The sequence below is a fragment of the Periophthalmus magnuspinnatus genome, chromosome 5 (assembly GCF_009829125.3).
Source record: "Periophthalmus magnuspinnatus isolate fPerMag1 chromosome 5, fPerMag1.2.pri, whole genome shotgun sequence".
NCBI lineage: Eukaryota > Metazoa > Chordata > Actinopteri > Gobiiformes > Gobiidae > Periophthalmus > Periophthalmus magnuspinnatus.
This window is the reverse complement of record NC_047130.1, coordinates 218,199-235,425: the sequence shown is the minus strand read 5'-3', so window position 1 is coordinate 235,425 and position 17,227 is coordinate 218,199. Positions and strand designations below refer to the sequence as shown.

At 42.3% G+C, this 17,227-nt stretch overlaps 3 protein-coding genes across 3 annotated transcripts; 1 reads left to right on the top strand and 2 right to left on the bottom strand.

Annotated features, from left to right (window-relative positions):
- Window positions 1–901: 901 nt before the first annotated feature.
- On the top strand, window positions 902–5,225 carry mrnip (MRN complex interacting protein). Its single transcript, XM_055221777.1, has 7 exons — window positions 902–969; window positions 1,441–1,500; window positions 1,573–1,697; window positions 1,921–1,969; window positions 2,432–2,571; window positions 4,003–4,063; window positions 4,500–5,225. The coding sequence occupies exons 1-7, from the start codon at window positions 910–912 to the stop codon at window positions 4,824–4,826; spliced, it is 822 nt and encodes a 273-aa protein (XP_055077752.1). The 5' UTR covers window positions 902–909; the 3' UTR covers window positions 4,827–5,225.
- A 337-nt stretch (window positions 5,226–5,562) lies between these two features.
- On the bottom strand, window positions 5,563–11,663 carry rnf4 (ring finger protein 4). The gene is made up of 8 exons (XM_033967149.2): window positions 11,435–11,663; window positions 11,180–11,312; window positions 10,133–10,325; window positions 8,771–8,913; window positions 7,952–7,964; window positions 6,992–7,088; window positions 6,871–6,922; window positions 5,563–6,094 (listed from the first exon to the last, which is right to left on the bottom strand). Exons 2-8 carry the CDS (start codon window positions 11,189–11,191, stop codon window positions 5,945–5,947), a joined length of 660 nt encoding a protein of 219 aa, XP_033823040.1. The 5' UTR covers window positions 11,192–11,312; window positions 11,435–11,663; the 3' UTR covers window positions 5,563–5,944.
- A 927-nt stretch (window positions 11,664–12,590) lies between these two features.
- On the bottom strand, window positions 12,591–17,142 carry selenot2 (selenoprotein T, 2). The gene is made up of 6 exons (XM_033966689.2): window positions 16,896–17,142; window positions 15,976–16,086; window positions 15,501–15,639; window positions 14,781–14,868; window positions 14,219–14,344; window positions 12,591–12,807 (listed from the first exon to the last, which is right to left on the bottom strand). Exons 1-5 carry the CDS (start codon window positions 17,123–17,125, stop codon window positions 14,235–14,237), a joined length of 678 nt encoding a protein of 225 aa, XP_033822580.1. The 5' UTR covers window positions 17,126–17,142; the 3' UTR covers window positions 12,591–12,807; window positions 14,219–14,234.
- Window positions 17,143–17,227: the final 85 nt, after the last annotated feature.

Sequence of the window (17,227 nt, the reverse complement as noted above, 5' to 3'; positions counted from 1 at the left end):
TGTTTCATTGTTGATTTTCTAACTTTCTGTTGGTTAAATCAATTCTGATGTTCAGCTCTAAGAGGCGACTGCTACTGTGATTTTGGGCTTTACAGAAATAAACTGAATTAAAATGTACTTGAATATTCTCGTCCCTGTGCTGCTCTGTACATGAGCAAAGTTCTAGTTCTAGTCACTTATTGAACATGAGTCTAACAGGATAAAACACTGGGGTCACTTGAACTCTGTTTTCTGTAAAGGATGGAATAAAACTTAATTAAAAATTAAAAATTAAAAAAATTTAATTCAACATTTAACACTTTATAATATCTGCTCTAAACTGGACACTTTATAATACCGGTCATCTTAAAAAGTCATGTTTGCACTGTTGTTCTGATGTTGTATATATCTACCTCTAGACTATTTTATTTTTAAACATTTTTTTAAACTTTCATATTATTATTATTATTATTATTATTATTATTATTATTATTATTATTATTATTATTATTATTATTATTATTATTATTGTTTTTATTATTGTTATTATTATTATTATTATTATTATTATTATTATTCTTCAGTGTTTTATGTTGCACTTTATCACCAAAAAAGTTCCTAGTTTGTGAGTTGTGTCACTGACAATGGCGATAAAAGTCTTGATCCTGATCCTGATACTGATTCTGATCCTGATTCTGATTCTGACATAACTGTACTCGATGTTTGAGTCTTTACGCACTTTCGCCTACAGAGGGCGCGCTACACACAGACGCCGCTGTGACGTTCGTGCGTCATGACGTAAACGGATGTAAACAAAACCCGCGAAGCTCATTCAGTGCATGGATCTGTTAAAATAACAGAGTCCTGTCTGTCCGTCTGCTCCGAGAGTCCAGCACAGTTACAGTCTGTGGTTCTGGTTCTGGTTCTGAAATGGTCCAACAGTTCCACGTCCTCCGCTGTTTCTCCTGTGAAGTTTTCCAGGTTGAACAGGTCAGAGTTTGTCCTGTGCTAAAACTTAAAAACACCCATAATGCATCGCTCTGATCTGTTCTAATGTTGTTTCCTCGTCACACACAGACCTGGAGTTGTGTTTTGTTTCATTTTTACATGTTTAACACACAAACCTGCAGATTTAGGCTGAAAACACTCTGTTCCACCTTGTGATGTCATCATGTGGTGATACAGGAAGTGCTCCACTGTGTTTTTAAACTCCACACACCTTCACTAGAATCATTTGGATCATTTACAAACCTGGAATTTCCTATCTACTGAGCTAAAGGTAAAAGGAGCTGTTGAACACTACCACTTGATGACATCACAAGGTGGAACAGAGCATTTTGAGCTTTGGAGATGTAACAGACTAATAATAAGTTATTCAAACATCTGTGAATGAAACAAAACACAGGTCTGTTTCTGAATGTGATAATCATACATGGAGACTTGAACTTGTGTTTTGTGCAGGTGAAAAAAGTGAACAAATGGAGCTGTAAACTGTGTGGACAGAAGCAGTCTGTGCTGAAGGTGACACGCATTTTAATAAAAACATTTGATTTGCAAAGAGTGACATTCAGGTGAAACGGCCATAATTTACAGGAGTTTGGACGAGGCTCCGGGGCTGACTGCAGACGCCATGTTCAGAAACTCAACGCCGCCAGAGGAGCCAAGATGGAGGATGAGGAGGTAGAGTGCAGAGCCAAGATGGACGCCCAGGCTCTGTGGTAAATGTCCATGTGTTACCAGACAACTTACCTGTCCAACATCTGTCATCCCACGTCTCTCACCTGTCCCACCTGTCCCACGCCAGCCCTCACACGTCTTTCACCTGTCATTCATACCTGTCCACACGTGTCCCTCACATGTCCCACACCTGTCCCACATGTTTCCCTCACCTGTCCACACGTGTCCCACGTCAGTTTTCAATTGTCCAATATTATTTTTCAGGAATGGCGAGACAGAGTTTGATGAGGATGAGCAGATTTTGCACAAACCGGTAACATATTTCTCTCTTTATAATCTGAGTTCACGTAACGTCACAACATCAGAAAATGCTGTAGTTTAATATTAAGATGGAGGTCAAAGGTCAGAGGTCAGAATCCTCAGGTGTGAGATACAGATGTGTGGACCTGGTTTATGGTTAATATCTGTGTAATTACTGGACCTCCCAAACAAACTGGCACAAAAATATCACATTGATTTTATTTGTAAATGATCAGTGACCAATGAGATTCATAGATTCAAATACATCACTCAAAGACGTTTAAGGTTAAGGGCCTGATTGCATAACGATAACATAACCGGGCTTGAGACGGAGAGACAGGGACCGGACTGATATGAAGCGTAAAAAAAACTAGAGAGAGATGTCAGTCTGGATCTGCCAGGCAAAAAACAAACAAACAATCCTTTTCAAAATGTGTTTAGTTTGAGGGATATTGACTTGTCTCTCACCCCAGAGATCAATGTGCTGCAGGTGAGCCGCTGGAACAAGTACCTCTCTGCTCCACAAGAAGAGGCGGAGCTTACACACGAAGAGGAGGAGCCAGAGGACGACGCACTGGTGTTGGACAGAGACGTGCTATACTCCAGGACACAGAGGTGAGACGTGACCCTCCCGCTCACAGGGACGTGTGGGTGTTTTGAAATGTTTCATAACTCTTGGACGTTCATACTGTTCACACTGTTTACCAGAAATGAACTTGGGACAAGGGTGTTGGGAAATGTTTTGATAAATGGATGTCTCTGTGGAGACCTGAGAGGAGGAACTGAAAGTCCCTCATTAAACCTGCAGATTTAGGCTGAGTTCATCTCTCAGACTAAAAACACTGTTCCACCTTGTGATTAAGGAAAGAAGAAGCAAGGCAGGTTTATTTGTACAGCATGATTAGTCCACAAAGTAATTCAAAATGTTTTACAGAATAAGAAAGACATTAAAATCACAATACAACAAATCACAGGCTGTTCCAGTATTTTAACCTCCTGAAGACAAATGCAGGATAAGTCTCTCTAAGTCTGGTTTTGACAATTTACCTTTGATTTTTAGCATGTAGAAACTGAACAACAGGGGTCCCAGGATTGACCCCTGGGGCACCCCACAGGTCAGGGACATTTTATCTGAGACACATTTTCCAATTTCAACAAAGTACTCCCTGTTTTCTAAATAGGACTTGAACCAGTTTAGTGCAGTACCACAGATGCCCTCCCAGTCCTCTAGTCTCTGTAAGAGGATCCCATGATCCACAGAGTCAAAGGAAACACTCAGATCTAACAGGATCAACACTGAGACTGTGCATCAGTGTCAGGAGGACGTCATGTGTCCTTGATCAGAGCATCTCAGTCTGTGGTGGGTCTAAAACCTGAAAACATCAAAGGAGTTGTTCATTTGGAGAAAGTTTATAAACTGTTGCTAAAATACTTTTTCAAGGACTTTGCCTAAAAACGGCAGATTTGAGATCGGTCGGTAATTGTTCAATATTGTGGCATCAACACTGCTCTTCTTTAGGAGAGACTTGATCACCACAGTTTTCAAAGCTCTTGGGAATGTTCCAGATTGAAGTGACATTAACTATGTGAGTGAGAGGTGACAGCAAACTGAGCACAGACTTTAGAAGTTTAGTGGGTCACACATGGAGGTGTAGATGAACTCAGACTGGAGATGATCTCTGGGACAGTTTTGTCAGTTACAGGAGCAGAGTGAGTCAGCTCTAGGTGGGTGCTTGGGGTGTTATTTGTGCTGTGAAAGTCTTTCACAACAATTATTTGGATAATTTTAGCCCTGGAATTTCCCGTCTGTACTAAACAAAAGGTTAAAGGAGCCGTTAACTTGAAAACTACCGCTTGATGACATCACAAGGTGGAACAGAGCATTTTGAGCTTTAGAGATGTAACAGACTAATAATAAAGTGTTAAACATGTGTGAATGAAACAAAAGTCAAACTCCAGGTCTGGTTTTGAGGAGGAAACATTAGAACATGGATTAAAGATCAATATAAACATGCAGATTAAATACAAACACTTGTCCCGTTTCAGGGCTAAAAGGAGAGCGTCAAACACTGGTCAGCAGAGGAAGAGGAGGAAAACCACTGGACAGGTGTGTGTGCTGTCATCTGCTACATGTACTGCAGTACTGCCAGCAGGGGGCACTAGTAGTTTTACTAAATGGGTCTATATCAGGCTCATGTTTGATGTGTGGAGATGTAGATTTACATAATCCAGGATTATTCAAACGTGTAAACGAAACAAAACACAACTCCAGGTCTGTTTTTGAGGAGGTAAAACATGTGTAAAAGTTCACAGGTCAGTTTTGTGTAATGTAGCACCTTTAGTTTGTTTTGTGGAAGCAGCTGCAGTGAGTTTCATTCTCACAGTGACAGTAAACATGTAAAGACCCTTCAGTCCCTCTGACCTCAGTGTTTGGACAGGCCCAGTTCTCCTGAGCGAGTCTCTGCTCCTGAACGAAGGGTCAAATGTTGGGAACACGTTTGGCTTTGGAGAAAGTGATGCTTTCATTTGTTGTCTCTGCGTAGGAAGAGTTTGGACCAGGCTGCTTCAGCGCGGCTCGTCCTAAATCCGCCCCAGACTCTGTCCCGGACTCTGTCCCGGACTCTGTCCCGGACTCTGTCCTGAACGCCATCACCGTCCCAGGCTCCGTCCCAGGCTCCGTCCCAGGCTCCGTCCCAGACTCCGTCCCAGGCGCCCCCACTCCTAGTGTCCCTCCACCCACAGCTGTGTCCAAGTGGAGCACCTTCCTGGAGACTCCCTCAGGCTCAGCGTCCAGTGTCTCTGTGTCCTCGATATTTCAGAGCGAGGAGGACGTGGACTTTGATCTGGACATTGATCTGGACTCTGTCTAAGCTTGTCCCAGACGACACACTGTATAAGTGGAATGCTTTTGTTGACAGTGTCAGACACAAACTGACCTCCAGAGGATTGAAGTGCATAAGGTCAGAACGATCCCCTTAAACATGGATCACATCCTTATAGTTCAATTATATTTGTTTTATTTCTGTTATTTTTCAGAGTTTAGATCTTGCAGTGTGTCCCATAGATTTTGTTCAGACTGTCGTGGCACAAATGCTATTTATCATTTAGTTTCATTCTGTTTGTGGAGTTTCTCTTATGGCCTGTATTTCATATATAAGTGTTTTTGAATGATGCAGTTACTTTTATCTGATTTGTGGGAGATCTGAACTCAGTTTGGTCTGTTCTGTCGTTCTTTAACTCTATTTTATATTAACTTGTTTATTGTTGGCGCCTAATAAACTGTATGATTTTGTTATACCCGTGTCTCATCCATGTTCTTTTTAGTCTGTTAATGGCATTGACCTCAGCTGATGTAGATTGTTTTAGAACTCAGAACTATTTCCTGTATTTTATAACTTTGTTTTAAACTTTTCTTCCATACTGTCCTTTGACTGATGCACATGAACATTTACCTCAGCACCATCAAAACAAGTCAGAAATAGAAAAATATATCCATCTTTCTTTTTGTTTATTAATCTCACAGAATATTTGCTCCCCTAGTAAATGAAAGAATGTCAGTTTGTGGGTTTGTTAAACACAAAAACATTTAGCTCACACTTGGGGGAATTATAAAAATGGCAAAGCAGTTTAACATGAAACAAATATTTTCACTGAAGCTGTGGTTTAAAAAAAAAAAATTGAGAGAAAAACGTCATGAGGATCTCGAGACGCAGAACAAAGTGCCAGTGTCACAGAATGAAAAAAAAAAGTTTTATTTTGTTGATTTCAAAGAAAATTTCTATTTGAGTCTAGATTTGAAATAAATACTTTACGTTGAAAGAAAATCTTGTAAACCATTGTCATTTTTCACATTGGTTCATCAGAACATGCATTTTGAACATTTGCATTTTGAACAGATCAATGGGTAAGGCCTTAAATGCAGCTGGTTGCACAGCGCCCCCTGCAGTTTGGATTGAGGGTGAACAGTAGTAGCAGTAGTTCTGTGCAGTTATAAGTGAATGGGGTGATAATGTCCTCTGGGCAGCTTCTTCCTGCAGATGGGGCAGCTCTGGCTCTGGCTGAGGGAGTCTCTTAAACAAATGCTGCAGAAAACGTGTCCACATCGAGTCGACACCAAGAGACGGCCGCTGTCCACGATCTGCGGTTCATGGAGTATTTGTCAATGTCATTTTTATTTATGTAGCACAAATAAAATCAGCTTTGGCTTTGCCCAATGTTCTAAGAACAATAAAACGCCAAGATATCCCAGTATTAGTATTAAATGCCAGGGACTTGATCAGTTTTAACGCAGTTTAAGACTCAACTGAAAAACCTGAACTGGACTCCCTCTGAGTCAGATCCTCTAAATGTTTATTTGACTTGGATGATTTAAATGGAACAGAAAAGAGAAAGTGCACTGAAGATTTGGTATTTTGTAAAAAGATTAAACTCATGAGTCAGAAGTTTAATCTGTCTTGATATAAATACTCTCTCCTTGTACTTTTTCTACATAAATAGTTTCTGCATGAGCTCCCCCTGCTGGTGTCTCAGTGCAGTTTGGGTCACATATAGAGATAAAGAAATAGTTTTGAGAGCTTTTGTTTTGAAAGTAGTGTTCTGTGGTGCTGTTAAAACAATAAGAAAAGCAGTGTGGATGTGTTTTCTTCACCGCTAAACTCTGATATAAAGCAGCTTTACTTATGTTAAATGTTAAATGTTCAATGTTCAACACGTCACTGAGTCTGAGGCTTTAAAACAGCTCTGTCCCTGTGGAACTGATTTATGGACAAGATCAGCAGCTCTGTGTAAAATAATACAACTCGATGACGATGGCGGCGCCCACAGTGTACAAAAAGTCACACAGAAATGTCCACTCTGGTGTTTGTCCCTGAGGAAGTGGACAGGGTCAGGGATTAAGACGTGTGAAAAACTAACCTCAAAATAGGAGTCCATGCAGACGGGACAACTGATGTGGACACCAGCTGACCTGCAGAGAACACCAGTTAGAAGTGGACAGAGACTGGACAGAGACTGGACAGAGACTGGACGCACTCACCCCTCCCTCCTCCGAGCAGGTGCAGTGGACGTGGTTGTGCTGCCCGTCACCGTAAGCTCCTCTTCATCACTGCTCAACACGTAACTCTGGGTCTGCTCTGAAACAGGTGAAGGAGGAAGGACAAGAGAACGAAGGAGAGAGGGAGAAGAAGGGAAAGTAGCAGATGAGAAAGTAGTAGAAGATGAGTGCATGAGAAAAGTGGTAGTGTCACGAGGTAAGAAGATAGGAGATGTTCAAAATGCTGCAGCTTCAGACCAAAACTAAGAGACGGGACATTGCGCCTGTTCTGTGCACTTTACATTGGCTCCCTGTTGTTTTTCAGGTGAAATTCAAAGTGTTACTGTCTTTAAATGTCTTATCTTCATGGGCTCAGTCTGTCTTAGGGAGCTGCTGGAGCCTTATCCTCCTCCCAGACTCTGAGGTCAAACCAGCTTCTGCTCGCTGTGCCTAAAGCTCGGCTCAAAACTAGGGGTGACAGGGCCTTTTCTGTGGCAGCGCCCGAACTGTGGAACAGTCTCCCTTTGTCTGTCCGATCATCTGAGTCTGTTACTCAGTTTAAGTCTCGGCTCAAAACTCATCTTTTCTCCGTGGCTTTTAATATTCTGTAGATAGAATGTCTTGGTACTTGCTGTTATTGTATTTTATGCTCTTTTGTATAATGTAATTATACCTCATTGTGTTTTATGTGTTTAGTTCTTTTATGTGAAGCACTTTGGTCAGCTGAGGTTGTTTTTAAATGTGCTGTATAAATAAACTTGAATTGAATTGAGGAGGTAGGAGACGAGAAGATGGGACAGAAACAAAGGCAGAGAACAGCACAAGGAGGAGGAAGCAAGGAGGCAGAGGGATGAGGTAGAACACGACGTGAGGGAGGAGGTGGTGTGGCACAGAGGAGGAGGCGGTAGGAGGCAGAGGGATGAGGGAGGAGGTGAAGGAGGAGGTGGTTAGGTCGAGACTCACCTTCATCGAGAACCTGCCAAAACAAAGCAGAGATGTAAGAAATAAAAATACAGGTGTTTTATTGGTCACTATCCAGATCGTATTGTTACAGTGAATGGGCTCGCCTCTCCACAGATCTGACTTAAAATCCACCAGGCCAATTGGAAAGAGGAGCTACGACATGTCTACTGCTGCTAACCATAAGGAGGAGTCGAATACGATCTGGGAGAAATCACAAATACTCAAATACTCAAGCATGAATAACGTGTTTTTCCTGGTGGAATACTGTTATAACACGGTCGAGCTGTACAATACCTCCTCTTTAAAGCCATACTATGTAACTTTTCTTAGAGGATCCACCACCTGAATGTCTCTATGGAACATTCTAGGCAAAGTAATAACATCTGTGTTCAGAGTAAATCTTTAAAATAACAGATGAGTATTAAGTGTAAAGTTTGACCCATCACAGATTAAACCAAGAATTTATCATTTTTCAGTTTGGACATTTTTTAGGTTTAAAATGTCACTTCCTGGTTGTAAATCATGACATCACCCAAGACACTTCCATAACTATTACCAAACTGTCACGGGTTACACTGGTCCAAACTCCGTAAAATACACAGATAAATACAAATAAAACAGATTTATTTTGCTGAAATAAAGATTAAAGTGTCAGAGAAAATGTGTTTATGTATAACTTGTGCCAATGTTTGGATAAAATTCTGCACTTTCTGTCATTTTGTAAATATATTTCAGCTTTCCTCCACAAATTACGTGTTGATTGGTGTAAAAGTGCAGTTTATATGAAGTGTTGTAGTTTAATGTTTGAGCTCCACACACCAGCACTGTGTCGTTAGTGAGGTCCACCACCGCAGCAGGGTCACACGTCGGAGAGGTCAAATCCACCACATCTGGACCGGGACCGGGACCTGGACTGAGACCAGGACTGAGGACAGGGGGGAAGACGGGCTCTGCTGGTCCATCTGCAGAGACAAAGTCCAGGATTTAAAGGCTCACATTGGGCTGTTGAGCTCTAGAACATGGCTAAAACCTCACGAGTCACTTCTGTGGAATAAAGAGCATTCACGTCAGTCTGTGATACACATTTAACAACTTAAAGATGAAACAAAGAAATAAAGCAGGAGCAAGAGAGAAAGGATTTATGGGCAATGGTTTAGAATAATGTAAACAGTTTTGAAAAGTTGCACAAAAAAACCCCCAAACTATCCTAAAGATTCCTGAGAGTTCTGGCTCAAGATTCAATGTTTAAATCAAAAAGACATTCAAGAAAGGTCCATTTATGTGGCGTCAATGGACTTTGGTATCAATACCTGCTCTAATGTGCGTGTACTTTCAATAGTAGGTTTAGTATCGACTAGTATCTGCTCTTGGACTGGAGCAGATGGAGTCGTCAAAAGTATCAAAAATCAAAGAACCTAATCGTAAACCTGGGCAAGGCTAAAGTGTCCCTCCGGACCGGCGACCCTCCGGACCGGCGCCCCTCCGGACCGGCGCCCCTCCGGACCGGCGCCCCTCCGGACCGGCGCCCCTCCGGACCGGCAACCCTCCGGATCACCTTTAGCACAGTGTGACTCAGGAAAAACTTCTGTGACACAAAAATCCAGACTAAAGCAGCACCTTGACGTTCCAGCTACAGACGGAACAACAGACAAGATGTTTCTGCTTTTTTGGCTCATCAGGTCCATTTAGATCAAATTATCTTTATAGGACAAAAGTGAAAGTAGTTTCTCTGTTGCTATGACTGTGCAGAGCTTAGCTAGCATGTTAGCTAACGACTAAACCACTCACTCCATGAAACACAAAGACTCAAACATCTGAAGGTTCAGTTCAACCGTGTCTGATCCAAATGTCTGTTTTAGTGAAGTTTACAGACACTATATAAAACGAGAACTGTGGACACAAGTCTGGTCCTTGGTGCAGTTTCCGCCTGAACGAGCCACGTTCATCTGTTCAAACAATTATACACAAGTATAAAGACCATGGGACTGTCCAGTGTCACACCGCTCAGACCAAGGTTTGTTCTGGTCTGTTACATGTGACATTTTGAGGACTTTTCACCATTCAAAAGATGTAATATTTTGTTTTGTCAATTGCTATGGTAACTGCTAATTTTCCATCATTCTGAAACCCATGGAGTAAAGATTCTGAGAGATTCTGAGTCCAGGTTTACGTCTCACTGACCCTCATTGCTGGAGTCCAGGTTGATGGTGTCTGATGGTGGACTCTCGTTCATGGTCGTCCAGCTCTTGGCTTTGGTTCTACTCGGGGTTTTGTTGGTCCGATCTTGGACTTTGGATCTGGGGCTGGGTCTGGACTGGGTCCTGGACCGGGGTCTGGATGGACTCGACAGAGGCCGTCTTCTCAGTCTTTCAGACTTCAATGAGAAAAACACAATTACACAAATGTTTGCAGCACAAAAGCAGTGGACATAGCGACTGGTCAGTGTGAGGCAGACGGGTCTTTAAGAGTTTTACAAGGACAACAGTACAGACATGTTTGATGTAGTTTGTCCGTGTGTGCTGCCGTAGGCACCGTGTCTGGATAAGGCACTAGTCTGTGATGTTAAGGTTAGGAAAAGGGTTTGGACTCGTCTTTAGACTAGAAACAGGTCAGGAAATTGGACTTTGGTGTCATTTGCTGCTGTTTCTGGATGGAGGTGAAGGTAACTCTGGGTGGAGGTGAAGGTAACTCTGGGTGGAGGTGAAGGTAACTCTGGGTGGAGGTGAAGGTAACTCTGGGTGGAGGTGAAGGTAACTCTGGGTGGAGGTGCAGCCTAAAGTCTTATTTCTGCTGAAATAGTACAAAGCTCTGGGATGATTCGTCACATCATCAGATCATCACAACCTGAGTTAAGTCACAGTGAGTCATGCCAGATGCTTCCATCAGTCGTGACCCAGTGGTTTATCGGGTTGTTCCAGTTCTGCTGTTTTGTTTTCATTAGGCTCATCTCATCATTACAGGGCCCATATTTCACTGCTGTCTGATCTTTGTTATAAAGTTCTTTCCTCATCACAAACAAACCTGGAGCTGTGTTTTGGCTCATTCACAGGTTTGAGAGAAAAGCTCAGCCTAAACATGCAGAGTTTGTGTTTTCTGACCCTGAGCTTAAACCAACATCTCATTTTATGACACAACACTATTAAAAGGTCAGAGGGAGAGTGTGAGTCCATTTTTCATACAAATCCTACTTTTAAATACAAGTAGTTACTAATGTAAAGCATCACTCACCGAGGTCTTCATGTCAGGTCCAAACGTGCGCAGTCTGCGCAGGTTTTGTGCAGGTTTTGCGCAGGAGTGTTCAGATGTGTCTTGCTCCTGGACTAAATGGTTTGGTCTTTTCCTTCTGCAGTTTCCGGTGTCACTTTTAAATTCAACCAAACAGAAACACGTTCATATTAAAATCAGCCCAGAGTGGAGGAAAATCCTGTTAAATCTGTCTAAACATAAAGTAAAACCACAGCAGAGACACAGAGACACACGTACCACAAACACAGGGGCCAAACACAGGGGCCAAACACAGAGGTTCCACCGCAGACAAACAGCTCCAGGACCGGCCCGGGACAAGAGCTACAGGCCCCGAGAGGCTCCGGAGAACGACCCGGAGAAAGACCCGGCGACGGACCGTGAAAAGAACCGACAAAGACCAAAGACAGAAGCAAAAATCAGACCTTAAACCCGCGAACTGTCCACGGGGTCAGATACAGTCCGCACGAGACTGTCAGGACCGGAACTGACGTCATGTGACGTATGACTGCGTCAGCTCTTTTGAGCGGCTCCTGAGCGGATTATTATGTTTATGTTCTGTGTCCTGTCATTGTAATAATCATCTTTCTATAATAATAATAATAATAATAATAATAATAATAATAATAGTAATAATTAAAAAAACACATATGCATAAAAAAGTTCCTTAGCGTGAACGATTGGAACCGGATCTCATTTTTTAAAAGAACCGGATGTTTTTCTTTCAATTTTTTATGCTTTTTTTTTTACTGATTAATTTTGAACCAACACAAGAATCAGCACAGAAGCAGAGCAGGCAACAGAGTGAAGATGTATGCATCATAGAAGAAGTTATTATTATTATTATTATTATTATTATCATCATCAGTGTAGTGCAATACTTTATTTAGAGTTCCATCCTTCCAAAGGGTAAACTTTTACTCTCAGTTTGAACCATGTTAAACTCATCTGAGCCTTGGTCCTGTCTCTCTGTGATCAGTTTGTTGATAATTTAAATTCCCACATTGGCTTCTGTCATATAAATAAAGAAAAAAAAGCCAGTCTTGTGAACAGCTCTTTGAAATGAATGGATCCAAAAGATTCGGCTCTCATAAGAGCCGAAAGTCCCATCACCATGGAAACTAAAAACTCTAAACTAAAAACTGTATTTCTTCCAGGGGCGGGGTTTATCATGACATGTCAATCAAATCTAACTGTTGTGTTCTTTTTCCAGAGTGGAGCTCGCGGGCCCCAGCTCGCGGGCCCCAGCTCGCGGGCCCCAGCTCGCGGGCCCCAGCTCGTGTTTGGGCCTAATGGAGCATGTCTGATGAATGTGTGGAGTTTGATGTGTTTTTGGTAGAATTATCTCTGAGCCCAAGAGGACAGACAAAAAACACATGACACAAACTTCTATTTTAAAAAGATCTTTACTAGTTTTAAATAAATCACGTCAGTGGAGTTCTGTGGTGTTTTCTGGTGTGACGCACAGGTGCGCTGTGGGTAGTGTAGTTTTCTAGGGCTGGTCTTTGAATGGCGGAGTGAGTTCAGGCTGAGCTTCTTCTGAAACTGCTTTAAAACTCAACCATCATTAACCGCCACCTCGGACCCTCCGAAACACCTCCAGCAAACACCATCTGGAGAGAACACGAGGCAAACGCACGTGTCAGAAAAAGTACAGATCATAAAGAGCAAAAAGCCACAAGGGACTTTTTGGACCAACTGTGTCATGTCCAAAAAACTTTAATGAACTCTCTCACTCTTAAGGCTGAAATCTTAATAAAATATTCACAAATGTTTTATAGGTTGTGATTAAAGGGCCATATTACGGAATTTTCTGTGATAACATTTCCTCGTCACAAACAGACCTGGAGTCGTGTTTTGTTTCATTCACATACGCCCCATCCTATCTGCAAGATGCTATTGTCCCGTACCAGCCAAACAGAGCACTCCGCTCTCAGAATGCAGGACTATTAGTGGTTCCTAGAGTGTCCAAAAGTACAGTGGGAGGGAGAGCATTCAGTTACCAAGCTCCTGTGCTATGGAATCAACTCCCTGCTGATGTTAAACAGGCCCCCACAGTCTCTGTATTTAAGACCAGGCTTAAAACCTTCCTCTTCGGTATAGACCAGGTTACATAGTGAGGGAGTTAGGGACAAACCCGGGATAAGACAGGCTGCAGTAGGAGTAACTAGCTGGGGGAAGTATGGCAACCTGAGCACTATCCTCTACTTTTCCCTATTTTCTCATCAGCAATGCTATTCACATGTTGTCCCCTGTCCCACTCCCCCTGTGGAGTGTATCTCTTTCAGATGCCCCGATGACAGTGGACCCTCTCCTCCTCCTCGTCTGGCCGATTTTTCCTGTTGTTTGATTTTCCTGTTTGTTTTTGTGTGTTGTTTTGTTTTTGTGTGTTGTTTGTTTTTGTGTGTTGTTGTGTTTTTGTGTGTTGTTTGTTTTTGTGTGTTGTTGTGTTTTTGTGTGTTGTTGTGTTTTTGTGTGTTGTTTGTTTTTGTGTGTTGTTGTGTTTTTGTGTGTATATCTCTGTGGCTGAGTGGCTCATGTCTCACAGCAGAAGGTTTGGTTGATCCCCGGGTCACCAGGCCTTTCTGTGTGGAGTTTTTCATGTTTCTCCTCGTGTCTGGATGGGTTTCCTCCGGGTACTCCGGTTTCCCCCATCAACCAAAACATGAACGCCCTTCAGACAACTGTTGTTGTGATTTTGGGCGTTACAAAAATAAAATGAATTGAATTGAGTTTAACACACAAACCCTACAGATTTAGGCTGAGTTCTTCTCTCAAACTGAAAACACACTGTTCCACCTTGTGATGTCATCATGTGGTAATACAGGAAGTGCTCCACTGTGTTTTTAAACTCCACACACGAATGAAAGAAAAACACAACTCCAGATCTGTTTTTGAGGAGGAAACAGCATTAGAACATGGATTAAAGATTAGAAGAGTTAGTTTTGCGTGATATAGAACCTTTAAATCCTTAAATACTTTGTCTCCTGAGACTCTTGGATGTGGATGAAGCAGCTGCATTACCCAGTTTGGTCCATGTCTAAGTGAAGACTGGTGCCTGGTTCATTTTCAGGTGAGAGTCCAGGATCTGGAAGAGTTCCTGTATGTTCAGCACATACCCGGACTGCAGCTTAGACCAGACCGGAACATCTGCGAGGAATAAGGGAAAACCTGAGTCACAAAAACAGCGTACGGCTGTTACAGGTGGAGATACAGGCGGTAAACTGGGAGAAACGGATGAAAATCTGTCCACAGTGTAAAAGAGAAAATCTGTGATACTGATATACTTTTACATCATAGCTACATGTTCTGCTGTGGTTTTAAACAGATCTGGTTTTGAGACTCATCGACAGACAGAGGTGAGTAGGACCGAGTTACTCAAGTAAATGAGTTGTTTCTTAAAGCACCACTTTTACTTGAGTAATATTATTTTGAAGTACATGTACTGACCCGCCATTTGTGTAACTACAACACAAGTCTTTTTTCTGCTTAGACAGTCCCATGACACAATAGAACAAACCCCTGTGGCCCACATTTGGGTCACGCCCCCACGTGTTGGAAAGCACTGGTCTAAATGTAACTGTACCATTGAGGCTGATCTCGAAGGCTCCAGTCGACAGGAAATGTGTCTCCAGCATGTTACAAATAAAGAAGGCCATGAGGCACGAGAAGATCTGAAAAACACATCAATAAGCCAAGTAGTGTTACGAGCAAGTCAAACTCGATTATGATACTAAGGAATAGACTCGATACTGATTCTAATACCATGATGATAATAAAAAAAAAACACTCTTTGTTTAGTCAATATACTGTGATGTTCCACATTAAATCTGGTACTTTGTGTTCTATTTCCATGTGTCTTATATCTGTATAATCCCTCAGTGTCCAGTCGGTTCATAGTGGTCCATGGTTCTGGTTCAGTCCTGGTTTAGCCCCACTTTAGTCCTGGTTTAGCCCCACTTTAGTCCTGGTTTAGCCCCACTTTAGTCCGGGTTCAGTCCTGGTTTAGTCCTGGTTTAGTCCAGTCGGTTCATAGTGGTCCATGGGTGTATTCTAGTCTATGTGTCTTATACTTGTTCAGATGCAGCTCAACATCATTATAAACAGATTCAGGAAAGGTCCATTTCTGTCAATGGGACTTTTTTCTATACTAGTTTAGTATAGATTAGTAGATTTTCCATACTTGTGACAACCCTATAGCCAAAATTTCACTTGTCGTTAAGCTACAACATGGGTTAAAATAGACAGAGCAGAGAGAGAGCAGAACAGAGAGACAGACAGGAGGGGGGGGGGCAGTGGGGTTCACCTTGTTCTGCTGAGTCCAAGTCCAGATCCGGGCCCAGGACTCGGTGGGTTCTGTGTTCAAAAGTCTAAAAGGACTGGTTCCAGAGACTATTAAGACCAAGGCCAAGAGCTTCAGGTAGAAAATCAGGTTCCCCAGGTACCTGAAAGAGATCAGAGCTAGACCTGCCGCCATAATCACTACATCGACTTAAAGTTCAATACATGAAAGCTGGAACAATAGATTTTGTGGCTCGATATTTCTAGTGTGCATATTTTCTTTGCATTAGTGGGGAGAATTTTGCCATTTTTTATGTAATAATGTAAGATTTGAGCTGTAGAAGGTTGAATAAATCGCTTCTGTGGTTAATTATAAAGTAGTTTCAATATTACTTTTTTAATTTTATTACTTAATATACAAATGTAAAACAGGTCCAAACTAGGGCTGAGATCTGAATATCATTGTTCATATCTTTTACGACACACATTGACATCTTTACTTGTTTAAGGTGGTGGGGGGGTAGTTGCTTCCCTCGATGCGCAGCTCTGGGTAGATTTGATTGATGGCCCTGGAATAGTCCTGGAACACTTTACTGTAGCCTCAGGAAATGCTAAAACACACAGAAAGAGTTTTAAGATGAACATGTACAAACACTGTGCCAGACAGTACTCTAGGGGGCACTGCAAGGTCCATTTGTGAGATTTAAATCAGACAGACCTGCTTTAATTCTGATTTAAAGCTGCTATATTACACAAAAGTGACTTAAGTGAGACTTAAACCATGTTATAATGCTGTTTCCTCCTCAAAAACATACCTAGAGTTGTGTTTGGTTTCATTCGCACATGTTTGTATAATCCTGGATTATTAGTCTGTCTACATCCCCAAAAACAAATATGCTGTTTTCCCTTGTGATGTCATTTAGTGGTAGTTTTAAGGTTAACAGCTATTTTTAGGCTCAACTGAACTGTTTAACTCTCCAGTACAGCAGAATAACTTTTTTTACAGTAAAAACAGTAAAAACAAAGTCTCTAATATCTGCTGATGCACTGAGGAGTGAAGCAGTTTCAATGAGACTAATAGAACAGCTATAACTTAAAGGTTTGGCAATGGCAAATTGGCTAAAATGATCCAAATGATTCTAGGGAAGGTGTATGGAGTTTAAAAACACAGTGGAGCACTTCCTGTATTACCACATGATGACATCACAAGGTGGAACAGAGTGTCTTCAGTTTGAGAAAATAACTCTAAATGTGTGAATGAAACAAAAACACTTCAGGCCTGTTTGTGATGAAGATGCATTATAAGACAGATCGAAACAGTGCACTGTAGGCCCTTTAAACGTGTTTCCACTGCGGTTTATGTGAGATCCTTGTGAATCAGCCCCGCTGTGGTGCAGACTGCAGGACACAGCAGACGCACCAGTACTGGAAGCGCAGCACCGGCCCCAGGCTCCCGGAGCTGCTCCAGGGTTTGGCCGGTCTTCCCTGCTCTTCTCCGGCCGTGAACCTGCCACGGTCCTCGGCCTCGTTCCTCGGGCCGCGCTGGTCCCGGCTCTGGTCCCGGTGCATTCCCACATACACGTCTTTCACGGTAAGAGCCGTGAACAGCAGCAGCGCCGCCAGTAATCCTCCGCCACTGAACTCCGCCATTTGCTTCCGTTGTTAAGTTCCTGTCACTTCCGGTTTTACAATGACGTACTTCCGGAGGAATAGTTACGTCTCGTCTTCTTTTAACAGTTTCAGTTACAGTCG

Coding starts and splice junctions, on each gene's coding strand:
- mrnip (XM_055221777.1), top strand. CDS start 910: ATGGTCCAACAGTTCCACGTCCTCCGCTGTTTCTCCTGTGAAGTTTTC. Junction 1,501..1,572: donor AGAAGCAGTCTGTGCTGAAG/GTGACACGCATT, acceptor CATAATTTACAG/GAGTTTGGACGAGGCTCCGG. Junction 4,064..4,499: donor GGAGGAAAACCACTGGACAG/GTGTGTGTGCTG, acceptor GTCTCTGCGTAG/GAAGAGTTTGGACCAGGCTG.
- rnf4 (XM_033967149.2), bottom strand. Junction 8,914..10,132: donor CCTGGACTCCAGCAATGAGG/GTCAGTGAGACG, acceptor TTGTCTCTGCAG/ATGGACCAGCAGAGCCCGTC. Junction 6,095..6,870: donor GCATGGACTCCTATTTTGAG/GTTAGTTTTTCA, acceptor CATGAACCGCAG/ATCGTGGACAGCGGCCGTCT.